This window comes from Podospora pseudoanserina, chromosome 3 (genome assembly GCF_035222485.1).
Source record: "Podospora pseudoanserina strain CBS 124.78 chromosome 3, whole genome shotgun sequence".
NCBI lineage: Eukaryota > Fungi > Ascomycota > Sordariomycetes > Sordariales > Podosporaceae > Podospora > Podospora pseudoanserina.
In genome coordinates this window covers 853,138-868,753 of record NC_085922.1, presented here as the reverse complement: position 1 = coordinate 868,753, position 15,616 = coordinate 853,138, and the positions used below count along the sequence as shown (strand labels likewise).

Below are 15,616 nucleotides of genomic sequence, written 5' to 3'. Positions count from 1 at the left end.
TCTTCCAGAGTCTCATCAAGGCCTCTACTCAACCCTAGGGCAGCGCGATATTACCACGTCGTCTGTAAATTCTGAAAAGACACACTAGTCAACACAGATGCAATTAGGTCTTCCACCCGCGGTACTCGCCAAAGCCAAAAAACGCCCGCTAGCAATGCAAACAACCATACAACCATAGGAAATACCACAGGCACCAAACCCTAAGCACCACCACTAGACTCTCCCTCCTCGTCAACCCCCTTTAGCTCTTCGGTATCGCCATTTCCAAGTCCCTTCTCACCAGCAATAAACTTGGTCAACCCCTCGATCATCTTCTTCAGCTCCTCCACCTCCTGCTTCAGCTTCTTAATCTCGACCACATCGGCATCCTCCTCCAGATTACTCTTTGCGCTGGCCACAGTCTTGGACCACCCGTCACCCTCAAAGTCAAAGTGGTCAGACATTTGCTCCCACTCCTCAATGGTATCATCATCCTCCTCGCCCCGGGCCCTGTTCCCTCTGATCTCCTGGGCAGTCCTCATTTCAAAATAGGCCGACACAAGCAGCAGAGGCGAGTAGAGCGCAGCCATGACGATATCGTTGAGGTGTTCATACGTCTTCTTGCTCATCCACCACTCGAACGGGATGGCCAAGCAGAAAATCTCAATCAGGTTCAAGGGCGGTATGAACACATTCTCGTCGGGAGCACGAACAAAAGTCATCGTCTTTTGCGCAAACATGGCGAGATACTCGTCGTTGGCGTTGTCGTAGATGTCCTCGTAGGCCGAGTTGTAAAGCGCGATCAGGATGTTGAGGAGGACAACCTATCTCTTCGTTAGCTCTCTGTCAATCTCCCTCAAGTCTCCGGAAAACATACCATGACAACAAAAGTAAAGCAGTAATACAAAATTAGTCCAAACGGATGACTGAACTTATCAAACCCACTGAAATCCGGGCTCTGCATCAGCGCGTTCGCCATCGCCTGAATGATAAAGTAAAAGTCCTCGGCCGCTTGATCCTCAGCAAAGTCCAGGCCGATGAAAGCCTGGAGGAAGCCAATAAAGATCACAATAAGCAGCGCAAAGAAGATCATCGACTCCTTCATCATCACCTTGAGCACCACCAACATGGCGCCGAAGAACCTGAAACTGTCAAGGTAGAGCAGCAGCCGGCCCCAAAACAACGGCGCGCTGACAGCCAAAAAGTTGTAGCTCAGCGTCGTGTATTGATGTCTGATCGGATCATCAACCCCAGCACTGAGCGCAATGAACCTCATGGCCAAGCTGGTGGTCACCAGCGCGTACAGGACCGAGTTGAATGCGTGCCAAAAGCTCAGGATCTGATGCCCAGCTTTCCAGAGCTTGGACAGTTCGTCGCAGATGTAGCCAATGGTGAAGACATACAGCAGCCCCTCGATGAGGTCAATCTCTCCTCGGGCATTTACTGAGTTCATCGCAAGGGTGTAGAGTATGAGGTAGAAGAAGGAGAAGAGCATCTGCGTCACGTTCTGGTACATGGGTGCTCGCATGCGGTCGGGGTCGAGGTGGGCGCAGTACGACGTGTTGTCCTTGTCCTTGTAGTCCACAAAGGTGGACGGGTCGTCCTCATCCTGGACTAGCCAGCCCTTCCAGAGGAAGTTGATGCATTTTTGGTAGCCGGATGAACCAATCACTCTAAGGGCGTGGAGATCAACAGCTCGCTCAACGACATTGGCTGGTGGTGTGGGCTTGCCATCAATGATGATAGAGTACCGCTTGAGGAGGACCGAGTGCATGAGGTAAGTAGGATCATTCTCCGTCTCGATACTGTGGTGTGTCAGCTTGTTGCCGGAGCTCTCAAGACACAGAAATACGACTTACATCTGCTTGGCGATAACCTCACAAGCTACCGCCCTGAGGTTATGCAAATCGGCATCCCATAGCTCAACCAGACTCTGGTGCTTCCACCAGCGCTTGTTCACCAGCAGACAAAACACCACACAGGCGCCGTGCTCCTTCCCACCGGCCTCCTTGGCTGCTTTGATCACCTTGGTGGTGATGACCTTACTGTGAGGGCGGGTGACCAAATCGGGGTTCAACTCGCAAGGAACACACTGCTCGATCAGGTGGCGCAATCGGAGGGCTACTTCGGTGACGGCTTGTGGAGGAATGGCAGACTCGAGAGATTCATCGTGGTAGTGGGGGAGCACTTCTTGGCACGTTAACAGCAATTCGGCAATTGGAGAGAGAATGGAAAAGACCTACGACGCCGACGAGAATCATGCCACCAGCTGTCATAATCGTGACGATGGCCGTCACTAGGATGGCGATCCCAACCGAGAAGTTTTCTCCAGCTTAGGCCTCCCATGGTGTGAAGTGGTGGTTGTCTGGGAAACGTTTGTTGGTATCGTGAACCTTGATGTCCCACTACTGCTACTCTGGCGAAAGATCTCAACCCAAGACCCAGAGAAACGCGTCCCACCGAGGAATGAGAGGATAGAGAGAAAGAAAAAGAGAAATGTCTCAAAAACAAAAGCAGCGCCGGCAAAGATAGGGACTCCAAGACGCCAAACAAGAAAAAAATAGCTAGTGCACCCCGATCAGTGCCTTGGCAATCGTGAAAGGTGACCGGCGCAATGGGCCAACAAGGAATTGAGTTTCAGCGTGTGTTGACGTCCACAGCAGCACAGCAGCACAGATCCCTGTTGCCATGACGTAAAGTGGTGTGCGGGGTAGTTGGGGTGCTATCTCATCGCTGCTATCAGATGCGGCATCAAGTGTTAAAAAGGCTAACAGCTCAGGCGACAGGGGTAGCTGAACTGGCTGCACCTGTTCGGAGCATCGAGCCAAGCAAAGCTGGGATGGCAGATCGATGGAGGTCTAGACCTTGGCAGCCAACGGCTGTCATGATCATGGCACAGGTGCATGCATCTATTTGCACCACCCACGACTGGGCCATGTTTTGTTTCGGGTATAAGTGGCATCATCCGTGATTATGGGAAGGTACCGAATAGAGGATATCAACTGCAACCTTGACGGTTCACCCAGTCCTCACCACGTTGCAGAAATTTGACCACACTCCCTGCTATGGTGTGTTCTCGTGAGATGCCGTAACAATAGAAACAAAAGCAGGTTGTGGTCATGTTGCACAAAGCTCGTGGCGGCCTCTGCAAATAGGATGGTCCGAGATTGGGTCCCTCAGAGTGTTTGAGGATTCCGATGCCGCTTGTGCCACCTTTGTTTATTGTTCACCCAACGGTAACGTATATTATAAGCGAGTCGCGCATATAAGCGAGTCGTACACTCTCCACCACCCTACAACAGCTATCCTCAATTGCTAGACCACAACACTAGGAACCGACTATAATTACATCAGAAGCAGCTGAATCTGAGGCTTTTTCAGCCTCCTGGCAAGTGCGCGCATTATGGCCAGGCTTGCCGCATATACCACAGCACTGCTTCGTACGAGACCCCCCTATACCACCACCACTTTGTCGATTTTCCTGGATTACCTGCTCGCCCACGGCCTTCTGATCCAGTAGATCCTGTGCCTCTTGTACGGCAAGTGACCCTCCAAGCCTCACACGTGTTTTTTTGGCTCTCCGTCTCTTACTAAGTGCCTTATTGGCCTTTCGCAGTGCCGAGAGCTCCATACGTAGAAGAGCCACCTCGTGCATTATAGTCATCGTACCTTTAGCCAATCGATCCACAGTAGCCAACATAGATGTTGGAGAGCTACCCTAGTGGTTTAATATCCGAGTTTTAATAAGCTTTGACTGTAAGGTAGCTTCTCGAGGGTTGTGTGGTGTTTGGGAGAGCCAAGGGAGTGCCGTGCCCGGCCTTAAAGATAGGGGTATTAACGTACGAAGCTTTATATCTAGCTTAGAAAATACCTTCGCTAGATCGTATAGTATAAGGCCAGCACCCGTAAAGCTACCCTGTATATTCTTCTCCGTTATAGAGGCAAAGAAGGCCTCGCTAAAGATATAGAGGAACTCGAGCTTATTTACATAATTAATATATATACGCATTAAGTCCTTAATCTAGCGGCCGTACGCCTGCTTTAATAGCCCAAAGTAGCCGACATTAAGTAGTTAGAGGTAGTGTGAAAAATATAGAGGTATATAGAGCGTAATAATATTATTTTATTAGTAATAGCGCTGGAATTTAGTCAAGTAGTGGCTTTTATAGCCGTCGAGGATTAATAACCGGTATTTACTTTTTATCTGGTGGTTTGGGGTGCGGCCACAAGCCTGAAGGTTTGTGTAAGGAAGTGGGGCTCTCGGAGGATTCGGGGGTTCAGGGGTCATGTATATAAGCGGTCTGCTTCGGACATTTTATTTTAGACGGGACATCGACTTTTATTTCTTCATATTTTTGTGCCTTGCACGCGTGCAGGCAATTCTGGCCCTCTGATCAGGCCGATCAGGTGCTTATTATGTGGTCTGCGAGCCCATAGAGTCTTTTCTTTGTCCTACGTAGAGTGCGGCCTGCGAGCGAGCCACTGTCACGCAGGTGTGTCCATTCAGAGACCCTGTTGAGGGTATATTTGTGGTGTTGTGGTTGGTTTGTGTGTTTTCTTACCATTTCACTGGGGCGCCGTATAGTAATCGAAGTGCTTAATTTAATCTAGGCTTACCGGATTAGTAGTCTAGTTATTATCAGTAATTGCGATACGCTAAGTAAACGGTAGGTTATACTTAATATATTAATTAGTAAGGTAGTACTACGCGGCTAAAATCATAAAAAGAGGGATAGCTTAACCGAGGGTATTAACTTCCTGGATTACCGTTATCTATTCGCGGTTACTAGGCTAAACTAGTTTCGCCTTACTAAAGCCGTCCGAGGTCGTAACTACTATATCCGCGAAGATAATACCTATTATAAACCTAATCTTGTCGAAGTTATAGATATCGTTATATATAATAACGTATATTATAAGCGAGTCGCGTATATAAGCGAGTCGCGCACTAACTATTGCGACGCGTTCTCTCTATACTTAATATTATTTTTCTTTATAACCTAATATGCTATTTACTTTAAAAGAAGCGAGGGTAATTTTAGCCTTTAAAGCTCTTTAGAATAATAAGCGTTTAAGCGTTAAAGTAGTAGCGAGGCTCTATAATATTCTAGAATTAACGCTCCGTAACCGACGCGCTGGCCGGCTTGCACGACGTGATATTACGTTTAAATCGAAAAAGCTTACTTAATTTAAAGAGGATGCTATTATTTAATACGTTATTAAGCTATATACGCGAGCTTTTCTACTAAAATTGCGTAGTGTAAAAGATATAGCTAACTAACTACTATGTATATGCGACGCGCCCTCTACTAGTAAGCTTTAGGTATATAACTTCGTTAAACGCTAGCTATAGCTCTATATATGTTTTACGCGTAGATATTACTACTAGAGGGCTAAGTGCGAGGATTTAAAGGTTATTAGCGAGTAGTTTACGTTTATATAGAATACTAAGGCTAAATATGGTATCGTAGATAATAATATTTATAACTTTGACGAGATTAGGTTTATAATAAATATTATTTTCGCGGGTATAGTAATTACGACCTTAAACGGCCTTAATAAAGCGAAACTAACCTAGCCTAATAACCGCGAATAAGTAATAGTAATCTAGAGAATTAATACCCTCAGCTGGGCTGTCCTTCCTTTTATTATTTTAACCGTATAGTATTACTTTACTAATTAATATATTAAGTATAACCTACCGTTTACCTAGCGTATTATAATTACCGATAATAACTAGATTACTAATCCGGTAGGCCTAGATTAGATTAAGCACTTCGATTATTATATAGTATCCTATATAAAAGGCAAATACCGGTTATTAATCCTCGACGGCCACGAAAGCTACTACTCGACCGAATTCGAGCGTTACTACTAGTAGAATAATATTATTATACTTTATATACTTTCACATTCCTCCTACCTCTTCCAGCTACTCGATATTAGCTGCTTTAGGCCGCTAAAATAGGCGTACGGTCGCTAGATCGAAGACTTAATACGTATATATATTAACTATATAAGCAAGCTCGAGTTCCTCTATACCTTCCGCGAGGCCTTTTTTGTATCTATAATAAGAAGAATATATAAGGTAGCTTTATAGGTACTAGCCTTATACCGTACGACCTAAAAAGGGTACTTTCTAAGCTAAATATAAAGCTTTATACGCCAATACCTCTAAACTTATAGCTCGGTACTATATAACCTTAGGTCTCTTAAACGCTATATAACCCTCGAGAAGCTAATTTATAGTTAACGCTTATTAAAACTCGTATTACTAACCATTAAAATAGCTCCCCGACTTTAATATTAGCTACGGTAGACCAGCTTACTAAAAGTACTACGGCTATAATATACTAGGTGGCTCTCTTTCGTGTAGGGGTCTCTTCGCTCCGTAAAGCTAATAAAGCACTAAGCAAGCGCCGGAGAGCCAAAAAAACACGTATAAGGCTTGGAGGGTCACTTACTGTACAAGAGGTACAGGATTTACTAAATTAAAAGGCCGTGGGCGAGCAGGTGATCTAGGAAAATCGATCAAGTAGTGGTGGTATAGGGGGGTCTCGTACGAAGACTCAGGTAAATCCAACAGCCAAATCACTCTCATCCTGCAACGTTTTCGGTGGAAAAAATCTGTGCAGGGGCAACAAAACAACCCAGGTAAGCAAAAGGGGCGTCAAATTGGGATCACAAGGTGATATGATCCTGAAAAAAGTGCCCAAGGAGGCGCTTGACCCTTTCCAAACGCCGCGCGAGATAAGCCGTATGCTGCTGAGCAAATGTTGCTCCAGAAATCAAGGGTAGCTTGCTCCTGTGACTTTTTCTTTACAAGCCGTAGTAGCTCCGTCTTGGCTTTGGAATCCATCTGAAGATCCTGCACCCAATCTTGCAACGATGCATGATCCTTCCACTGCCTTCTTCTCTACAGATGGAAACAAACGGGGATCTCTTCTTTAAGAACAAATTGTTCTGTATCTCCATTGGCCATCCTCTTCTGAAACTGAATCGTTATCTTTCGAAAGCTGCGAAGGCTGTTGGGACGGATGAGAGGGCCATGATAAGCGCTGATTTGTCGATCTCGACTTACTGATTCGAGCTCGTCTTTGTTATATGGCCACCTGACAACCTCTATTCTCGCAAAGAAGTACGGGTCGGCGCCCTTTCTGAGAAACCACGCTACCGCTTCTCCAAATCTTGCGTCAAGCTGCTCGTGCGGTAGGCGACCACCCCATACTCGTTCCGCATGCTGATACATCCACTCATACAGTAAGAAACGGTGCCAAGTGGTCAATTGAGGCATCCCACTCACGTCCGGTTCAACTTGAACATGGCGACTCCTGTTAATGCTGGCCCCAGGATGTGTTGGGTCGCTTAGGCCTTTGTCAAAGAGAAAGTCCAACATGGCAAAGTCTTCTTCCTCATGAGTTGTTCTCTCTCTGTGGCAGTTAAGTATGAGATTTGCGAGCAACCCCACTTTGTGGGAGCTATCGGTGACAGTTGGGTCATTTGTCATTTTCCGTGGTGGGTACTTGGACGTCCCTAACCAGATGCCGGTGGAAATAAAGCGGTTCATCCACCCGATATCTGTTTCTATTATGTCACGGACCACCCTCTGACCCCAAAATGCACAAGTTGCTAACCCATAGGCACTGTCGCCCGCTGGAAGAAGGACGTCATAGTACCCGGGGCTGGGCTCAAGAGAGTCGTTATCAGGGCAGAATTTATCCCATGCTTCCAGGAAAGGGTAGGGACTTTTGTCTGAGCCATTCCTGTGCCGTTCACGAAATAATATATATGAGGTATCGAAGCCCGGGCAATTCTCGCGAAACATTCGTAAATGTGCGAGGTGCATTTGCGAAATTGCGTCCAAGACATCAAAGCCTTCAAGAAGCTCCAGCATCTTCTGTTGACCATCGGGGTGTTCGAGGAAGTCTCTAACCGAGCGGTTGGGTAAATTGCACAACTTCCATCGTATATGGATGCGCAGCGTAGAGCCGTTGGACTCCTCCCAGGGTGACTGTTCTGGTATCGAGTAGTCCACCGCGCCACCCACAAAGGCGTGTTTTACCAAGCTTGTGCCGTGATGATTCTGTCGTGGCAGGAAATGAATTGCCTACAACGAAACTCCTGTCCTGCTCATAATCTTGGAAAAAGAGAGTAGGCCTCCACGGAAAAGGAAGCAACGCCTGTTTCCATTGCCTCGGAAACCGTTGCCAATGTGCGGTATGCACGTTTTGTATCACGTAGAGAGTCAAATATGTGCTTGTAGAGGTCGTTTATCTCGCTTGGCAACATCTTCAGCGAGTCTGTGAACTCTTGGGCCTCGGTAGTTGCGTTGTCGATCTCGTATCTCATATTCTTGAACACAATCCCAACCCACTGAAAAATACCCTGTCCTTTCTCCACAATGTCTTCGACCAACTGGTCGAAACCATTCGACCCAGATATGCGGTCAAGCTTGTCTCTTACACAGGCGACCATGTCGCTGTGAGTAAGCTCATGAAGCCGCAGCCGCCTGTCGTCGGAGAACAGGTTCATGAAGGAGTTGTATTCACGGCTGGAGACACACAGCTTGATGTTGCGAGATGAAAGGCCCGCCTCTGTCCAGCTGTTGAGTAGTGCAGCCAGATCTGCATGGTCCGTCTGGATTATTGCCTCGTACTCGTCCAGGCCGTCAATAAAAAGGCAAAAGCAGTGGTTCGGAAATGCTTCGGCCACCTCACTACTGATAAGATGATTGAAAGCTGCCTTGACTGTGCTCTCCGTCACCTCGAGATCAGAGCTCAGCTGCCACGGCATCGATTGTGACTTTTGCCAGAAGGAAGCATGACGGCGGATATAAGTTCTGGGCACTTTGAAAAGCATTGTGAAGTAGAGTCCGATAGAGCCCGCCGAGAGATCTTTGAGGCTCTGTACCGGGCCGCCAGAAAAAGAACTGAGCGACCGCTAGTTTTCGACTGTCTGAAAGTGAACAATCAGTAGCTGGTTAATTCTAGAGTCATCTTCGAGGCTTGACTTTAAGCCCAGGGAGCTCATCTCACTGGCCCAAACGTTGAGATGTCCAGATGTCGCAGCGTGTTCTACCAGATATTTCATCAAAGTTGATTTACCAGACCCAGGCTTCCCGGAAATGTGAAATACACCGTGGCCAGATCCTAGCCAACCAGTGAACTTTTCCCTGGCTGCGCGCTGCGCCTTTTCTTGAAACGATTTCGCTGCACGCACGAACCACTCAAACGTCATGTCGTGAGGATCCTGAACGAGGTTTTGACGGTTTCGCATACCATCAAAAGCCAATGCGCGAAGTACCCGGTCTTGCGCAATGCTATTTGAGACGTGGTCTGGAAGAGGTAGAAGGCTTCGTATCTGCGCCTGCGCAGCGGTACTGAGATCGCAGAGGTGAGCTTGTTGCTCAAGTCGATTAATGGACTGTCGTAGATATTCGAGCTTTGCAGCATCATCTTTGACTAGTTTGAATAGAGTTTGCAGCGACGCATCCGTTTGGCGACTAGAAATCCGAACTCAGTATGATACAAGATCCAAGTAGATGTGGTGACACGAAACAGACCTCGTGACAAGCAAAAGTTGAAGCTCAAGTTGGTTTCGGCAGTGATCGAATCTCTGCTCCAAGTCCACCCTCTCCTTTCCATGCATTTTGCTTTTCAAGGATGACCATAAGCTTTGTCTTATGGATCGGCTGTTGTCGGACTTGACACCCTCAAGCAATTTGATCAGCTGCTCCGACATCGACGAGCACTCTTGGCGAGAAGGCGAAGACTCTTTTCTTCGGCGACGAGCTTGGTATCGTCCGGCGGTAAGATTCGAGCGGAAAGCCGTTTCATCTCCTGGGCCACCTCTTGACGGGTGCGATTTTCATCCAGTGTGCCATCGAGCGCTTCCCGAATCTCAATGGTTCCTTTGACAAGCTTGGTGCCAAATGGTACAAATGTCAGGATGCCCGACACCAGCCCGATGGCTGTGACAGGATCCATGGCGAGCGACGAAAATGAAGATAGCAGGGCACGCCGGCCTTTCGAATGAGGATTGACTGAGCATTGTGACCGAGGAGGGGCTGCTCACACTACTTGTGTGTTTTTTTTCCAAAGGCAAGTGTTTCTAGACTCCAGCTTTTCTCCTCGGCGCGAGGACTATAAGGACATTATGGGCTTACTCACTGGAGCATAGCTCCCCGCCATTAAAGCTAGATGTTTTTGCTGACATGTTACATACCTAGTTATAGTGTTGAGCATACCTGGCGACCCATAGAGTGGCGTTGTGTATCCATTTAATGCCGAGGTTCCAGGATCATGGGAGATGGGAGGAGGATGGAGTATTCATCTTGAAAATTCGATAGCGCTTCCAGAATCGGATTTTCAGCCATCAGCTTGCGACAGGGGTCTTGATCCACACGTTCCAGACCCTCGGGACCATGCCAATGTCAACAAAAAGACCGCACGCGCCCGGGCTTTGCATTTGGATCCTCAGTCCTATTGTCATTCATTTTTTTTTTGTTTCCCAGTGACTGTCATTCATTTACCCACGTCCACCATGCGTTCCTCTTTCCTCCTCGCTGGCAACCTTTGGGTCATTCTGGGCGCAGCTACCTCAGCAAAGCTAGAGCAACGCGATAATGTCGAGGAGTGTGTCCAGGATGGGCTGTTGAACTGTTTCAGCAGTTCACTGGTACAGGCCAGCCAATTTTGTACCAACTCGATCGTCACAGCAACTACATTCACCGAGGTCGTCACTGTCACCCCTACCGTGTATGCCCCTACAACTTTCTCGAATCCGTCAGAGCATGGAGACTGACGTGTATCGTTACAGCACCGTTACCAATGCCGTCACCGAAACTGCAACTATCACCGAACCTGTCACCGAACCCACGACCATCGCACAAAGTCTACCCCTGAAAGCTAGACGCTGGAAAAGGGGCTGCTCCAACAGACCGCCATTGAACTGCCTGCGCAGCTTCGCTTCTTCCGTCGAGCCACTGCAGTTCACTTCTGCTTGTGGATGCATTGGGATCACATCGACTACTGAGCTTGCTACCGTCACTGCTGATGTCACAAGCACAATTTTTGAAACACCGACCGTTACCGAATATGTCACCGTTAGCCCGACACCTGTGGAGGAAGAATCTACCCAGCAACCTACAACCGAGCCCACGACAACCGAGCCAGCCCCCACAACTCCAATTGAAGAGTCTACGCTCGAGCCCACAGCAACCCCGACCCCTGAGGTGACCACAACAACCACTGCCGAAGAGTCGACACTCGAACCCACCACGACAACAGCGCCTGAGCCCACAGCATCCACTGTTTCCGTGCCCGAGTCCACCACATCAGCAGCACCACCTCCGTTGATCACCAACGGGGACTTCAGCAGTAACTCGCTGGAAGGATGGAGTATCACCAACAGGGTCGGTACCGGTGCCAGCGTTGGGGTTATCTCACAGGGTGCTGGCAATTACGTGATGGAGATCCAGTCGAGCTACTTTGTCAGCGCCACCATCGCCGGACTTTCTGTATCTCAAACTATCAACTGGTGTGTCAGCCTCCTCGGGCCTTTACGCATAGTGGTATGCTAACGAGCGTCTCTTTCTGCAGCGAGCCAGGGGCTGATTATAGGCTCACATTCCGAATCAGCGTTATTTCCAGTTACACAAATGGGAATCCGTGGTCGGTTATTCTGGGTGGAAGGTCGATCACGTCAGGTGCCGGTTTTTCTTTGGCATGGACTCAAATCGGCTATACCTTTGTCTGCTCAGCAACACAGGGCGGAAATGACCTTACCTTCCGGATCCAGTCCAACAACAACAGAGCGGCGAGGATGTTGGTGGATGATGTGGTGGTGACGAAACTTTAGTTCTGATGATTTAGGGGACACATCCGGTTGATATGGGTTGGAAAGGGAGGCACTGTTTCGATCCAGGGACTCAGAAGAAGGGGGCAAGAACAGCATTTCAGTTTTGTTCTGCACCTTCGAGCCAACATAAACACACACGAGCATCTCTCCATTATGAAAGAAACCTTCAAAGCAGTCCTTTAACCTCTCCACTTACTCTTCCCCTTTCCCTTCCCCTTCCCCACCCGCCCCTCAAACCCATCCAACCCACTCCTCTCCAACCTCTCCTCCAACAACCCCAAAATAACCTTATTATTCATATCCGTAAACGGGCAATGCGTATTCCCCACCACCCCCAAATCCTCCTTCAGCTTCACCACCTCCGCATTCCCCCCATACAGGTTAATCAGCTCCGCACAAAGCCTACTCTGCACCACCATCTCCTCCCAAAACCCGCTCCCCGTCTCAGGGCGATTATCCCCCCACACAAACTGCACAAAATCCAACTTTGCCAACCTCCTCCACGCCTCCTGCGTCACCACCAACGGCCCAAACGGCTCATCCCTCCTGTCGGTGACGTTATGCCCCTCGGGAAAGACGTACCCCGCGCTCTCATACGCCACAATCCCCCTTATCTTCCCAACCGTCTCATCGCTCAGCGTAGCCGCAAGCAACGCCCTCAGACCCGCGGCAGAATTCGTCAGGTAAACCACCCCCCCTCTTTCTGCTCCTTGCTCAGTGTGAACAGCCCCTTTGGCGGCTACTTCAGCGTGGAGGAGGATATGCTCGTAGTCATCAAACTCCACATACCTACCCCCGGTAGCTTGCTCCCAGCTTAGTCTTTTGACCTCGGGGTCCTCGGGCCATTGCAAGCCAGGCCACCAGTTGAGGTAGGACGGTCCGAAATTCCAGGCGAGGAAGTTGTCCTGGTCGCGGTAGGTGACGTCGTAGCGGTGGGGTTTGCAAGCCCAGTTTGCGCGGCCGAGGCGGGGGGCTTCGAAGAGGTAGACGGGGTAGCCTAGGCGGAGGAGGAGGTCTTTGAACCCGGGCCCGCCGTCCCAGCGGTTTTGGAAGGTTTGGGTGGAGGAGGAGTGCCAGAGGACGAGGGAGGTTGTCCGGCGGAGGTGGCCTTGGGGGGGGGAGTGGAGGGGAATGAAGTATTCCTGGGGGAAAAGGTCAGCGGAAATGGACGGGAAAGAAAACGAGAATGGGGGGACGTACGAAATACCCGTGATCACAGGTTATTGTCTGGCCTGGACGTCGAGGGTCGGCCACGATCTTGCTGCCAATGTTGAAGCCGCCGGTATGAGACAAGACAATGGCCTTTTCCTGGTTTGAGTGGGTGAACGCCCATGGATCAGGTGCCGCCGCCTGCTGCTGTCCCAGACCCAAGAGAGGGAGGGACAGAACGAGAGCAGCAGCAGATCGGTACAGCTTGGTCATGACGGATAGGTGGTGGTGTGCCTCTTTGAACGGGTGCGGCTGCTCGAACCCAACCATCCCCAAGAAAGGGAGGCCACCTCAACTTAAACTTGACCCAACCCATCCCCCCGGGAGAAACTGGTCCTCAGACAATGCGGCCTGTCCCCAATCCCCAACATGGTAACACGCCTCTCCTGCACCAACCTACCGCGTCCGACTCCTCTCGGTGATAGAAAACCGAAGCCAAGACCAAAGCCAAGAGAATAAGCTCTGCAGTCCACCCCTTCTATTGACCAATACCACTCCATCCAGGTGGTTGATGTGGTCACACAACAGCATGTGCAACCACGTTTAACCAAACGTTACACAGACCAAAGTACAAGCTTTTTGCTATTAGAATTATGTAAATCCCCCATGAACACCCATCTGGTGTAAAGTAACATTAGCCAAGGCCCCAATATATGTACCCCCTAAATCAGTCCACCAACCGCGTGAAAATTGCCTGCCGGACCAACTCAACCATAGCAAGAAATGTCCCATCTCAGCCCGCATCATACCCTCCCCCTCCCCCCTCCCGGGGCCTGGGCCCACGCCTCGCTCCCAGGAAGCTCTGCCACCGGACTCAGATCGTGGTGCGGTGGAAGCTCCTGCACCTCTCTCCCATCCAACTCCCCCACCCCCGGACGTGCTGCCCCATCAGTATTAACCTTTTGATTTCCATTCGCCGTTGGCGCTTTCTTCCCTGCCGCGGTAGCAGCAGTATTATTCCCTTCAAGCTCACTTCTCATGCTCCAGGGCCGTGTCACCGCTTTTCCGTCCACTTCCGAGACAGGGTTGGAGTCAGCTTCGGATGCGCGAGGGGACGGGACAGGCGCGAATGCCTTTTTTGGCTTTTCCCCGCCTTCTTCAATCCCGGCGGCACCAGAGGCAGATCGGCGGTTCTTCCGGTTGTAGTGCCAGAGGGTGAGCAGAGTAGCAATCAGTACGAGCCCTCCTATGGCAGCTCCTATGCCAATGCCGATCTTGGCGCCAGAGTTCAGGCCGCCGCCTGAAGAAGAGCTCCCGCCACCACCACCGGTTGGGTCCGAGCCAGAGTCCGAGCCCGTTCCCGAGTCTGAACCTGGTGAGCCTGTCTCTGATGGTATCGGGCTGCTGCTGGTATTTGATGATCCTGTATCTGGCGGTTGGTCTGTTGTTCCTGGTTGTGGTTGCGATTGCGATGGGGATTGCGGTTGGGAACTGGACTGACCTCCACCATTCCCCCCACCGGTCGTTTGAGCCGGAGGAGATGTATTTGTCGGCTCATTCCCCGGAAAGAATGAAACAGTCCCCCCAGTTGTCTGCGGCAACCTAGCAATATCCGCCAGCCGTGGCGAATTGTTGATGGCGACAGTCGTCGACGCAGCATCAGTACAGCTGCAATAAGCACCATTCTGTAGCGTAGTCGGGCTTCCCTCCTGAGGACACGGAGCCCAATCACCACCGCTGTCATCGCAAACCGTCAAAGCGATCCACGGCTGGTCGATACCATACTTGTCAGGACAGCTCCCATCTCTGTATGATTCGTCGGTGCACCCGGCGAGATAGGTCAGGTCTGCTCCGTATGATCCTGGCGTGCCGTGGACGCCGAAGCAAGCGTTGTTGCTGAGACAGACATCTCCCGCTCCGCAGCACGTCACTGGTCCAAAGGCGGCATTTCCGCACGGGATGAAGCTTCTGTCGAGCTCGTTGCCTGCGGATCCGTAGCAGGTTCCGTTGCTGATGTAAATGTCGCCCATTTTCTGCTGTTTCTCACCTAGGTGGTTGTCGGAATGCTGAATTCATGCTGTCGGGCATTCAAACAATGATAGTAGCGGCATCATGATTCTTGAGGGTTGGTGAGGAGGGGAGCGGGAAAGGCTGATGACGTCGATGATAGCATGACGTTGCAGTGCCAACCCCTGTTGATCAACTTTTGGTGTCTGGACCAGATTGTCGCCGTTGAGTGTGGGCAAAGAACTTGGCTGCTGCAGGGAATATTTTGGCGGCGTTGATTGGCAAGCTGTCATATGATGGATCGTTTGGTTGTTGGCGAGTTGGTGAAGCGATTGGGGGTTCATCGCTTGAACACCCTGTGAGCGTGCCAAGACGGCACGCGTGGTGTGGTGATGGTCTCACCAGGCACAATCCGAGGCCATTCTAGAACATGTCATCGCTGTTGTTCTTCAGTGATGAGTAAACGAAAGAAAAGAATTCCCTAGATCGGTCATTCTTCGTCTGTATCAAACGCTCTGTTCTCATTCGTTGCAGTCTGGGGAGATCTTGGCTCGCAGTGAACATGAGCCGTGGGTGTTCGAAAATTCCCGGTGTGAGAGGCTCATGTGAGAAAACTGCTGTA

The 15,616-nt window shown here is 49.9% G+C and overlaps 7 protein-coding genes across 7 annotated transcripts; 1 reads left to right on the top strand and 6 right to left on the bottom strand.

Moving 5' to 3' along the window:
- Nucleotides 1–200: 200 nt before the first annotated feature.
- Nucleotides 201–2,655, bottom strand: YVC1 (Calcium channel yvc1; the record flags this gene model as incomplete). The annotated part of the gene is made up of 4 exons (XM_062945370.1): nucleotides 2,223–2,655; nucleotides 1,839–2,166; nucleotides 857–1,784; nucleotides 201–803 (listed from the first exon to the last, which is right to left on the bottom strand). Exons 1-4 carry the CDS (start codon nucleotides 2,323–2,325, stop codon nucleotides 201–203), a joined length of 1,962 nt encoding a protein of 653 aa, XP_062801329.1. The 5' UTR covers nucleotides 2,326–2,655.
- Nucleotides 2,656–8,109: 5,454 nt separating this feature from the next.
- QC764_0049210 (uncharacterized protein) lies at nucleotides 8,110–8,838 on the bottom strand (the record flags this gene model as incomplete). The annotated part of the gene is made up of 1 exon (XM_062940381.1): nucleotides 8,110–8,838. The coding sequence occupies one exon, from the start codon at nucleotides 8,836–8,838 to the stop codon at nucleotides 8,110–8,112; it is 729 nt and encodes a 242-aa protein (XP_062801328.1).
- An 81-nt stretch (nucleotides 8,839–8,919) lies between these two features.
- QC764_0049200 (uncharacterized protein) lies at nucleotides 8,920–9,434 on the bottom strand (the record flags this gene model as incomplete). The annotated part of the gene is made up of 2 exons (XM_062940380.1): nucleotides 8,920–9,228; nucleotides 9,258–9,434. 2 exons carry the CDS (start codon nucleotides 9,432–9,434, stop codon nucleotides 8,920–8,922), a joined length of 486 nt encoding a protein of 161 aa, XP_062801327.1.
- A 270-nt stretch (nucleotides 9,435–9,704) lies between these two features.
- QC764_0049190 (uncharacterized protein) lies at nucleotides 9,705–10,169 on the bottom strand (the record flags this gene model as incomplete). Its single annotated transcript, XM_062940379.1, has 2 exons — nucleotides 9,705–10,003; nucleotides 10,145–10,169. 2 exons carry the CDS (start codon nucleotides 10,167–10,169, stop codon nucleotides 9,705–9,707), a joined length of 324 nt encoding a protein of 107 aa, XP_062801326.1.
- A 71-nt stretch (nucleotides 10,170–10,240) lies between these two features.
- QC764_302555 (uncharacterized protein) lies at nucleotides 10,241–12,011 on the top strand. Its single transcript, XM_062945369.1, has 3 exons — nucleotides 10,241–10,736; nucleotides 10,798–11,517; nucleotides 11,580–12,011. The coding sequence occupies exons 1-3, from the start codon at nucleotides 10,288–10,290 to the stop codon at nucleotides 11,836–11,838; spliced, it is 1,428 nt and encodes a 475-aa protein (XP_062801325.1). The 5' UTR covers nucleotides 10,241–10,287; the 3' UTR covers nucleotides 11,839–12,011.
- Nucleotides 12,012–12,017: 6 nt separating this feature from the next.
- Nucleotides 12,018–13,317, bottom strand: QC764_302550 (uncharacterized protein; the record flags this gene model as incomplete). The annotated part of the gene is made up of 2 exons (XM_062945368.1): nucleotides 12,018–12,980; nucleotides 13,039–13,317. The coding sequence occupies 2 exons, from the start codon at nucleotides 13,315–13,317 to the stop codon at nucleotides 12,018–12,020; spliced, it is 1,242 nt and encodes a 413-aa protein (XP_062801324.1).
- A 473-nt stretch (nucleotides 13,318–13,790) lies between these two features.
- Nucleotides 13,791–15,017, bottom strand: QC764_302540 (uncharacterized protein; the record flags this gene model as incomplete). The annotated part of the gene is made up of 2 exons (XM_062945367.1): nucleotides 13,791–14,410; nucleotides 14,489–15,017. 2 exons carry the CDS (start codon nucleotides 15,015–15,017, stop codon nucleotides 13,791–13,793), a joined length of 1,149 nt encoding a protein of 382 aa, XP_062801323.1.
- Between the last annotated feature and the right edge of the window lie 599 nt (nucleotides 15,018–15,616).

Coding starts and splice junctions, on each gene's coding strand:
- QC764_302555 (XM_062945369.1), top strand. CDS start 10,288: ATGGGAGGAGGATGGAGTATTCATCTTGAAAATTCGATAGCGCTTCCA. Junction 10,737..10,797: donor GTCACTGTCACCCCTACCGT/GTATGCCCCTAC, acceptor GTATCGTTACAG/CACCGTTACCAATGCCGTCA. Junction 11,518..11,579: donor GTATCTCAAACTATCAACTG/GTGTGTCAGCCT, acceptor CTCTTTCTGCAG/CGAGCCAGGGGCTGATTATA.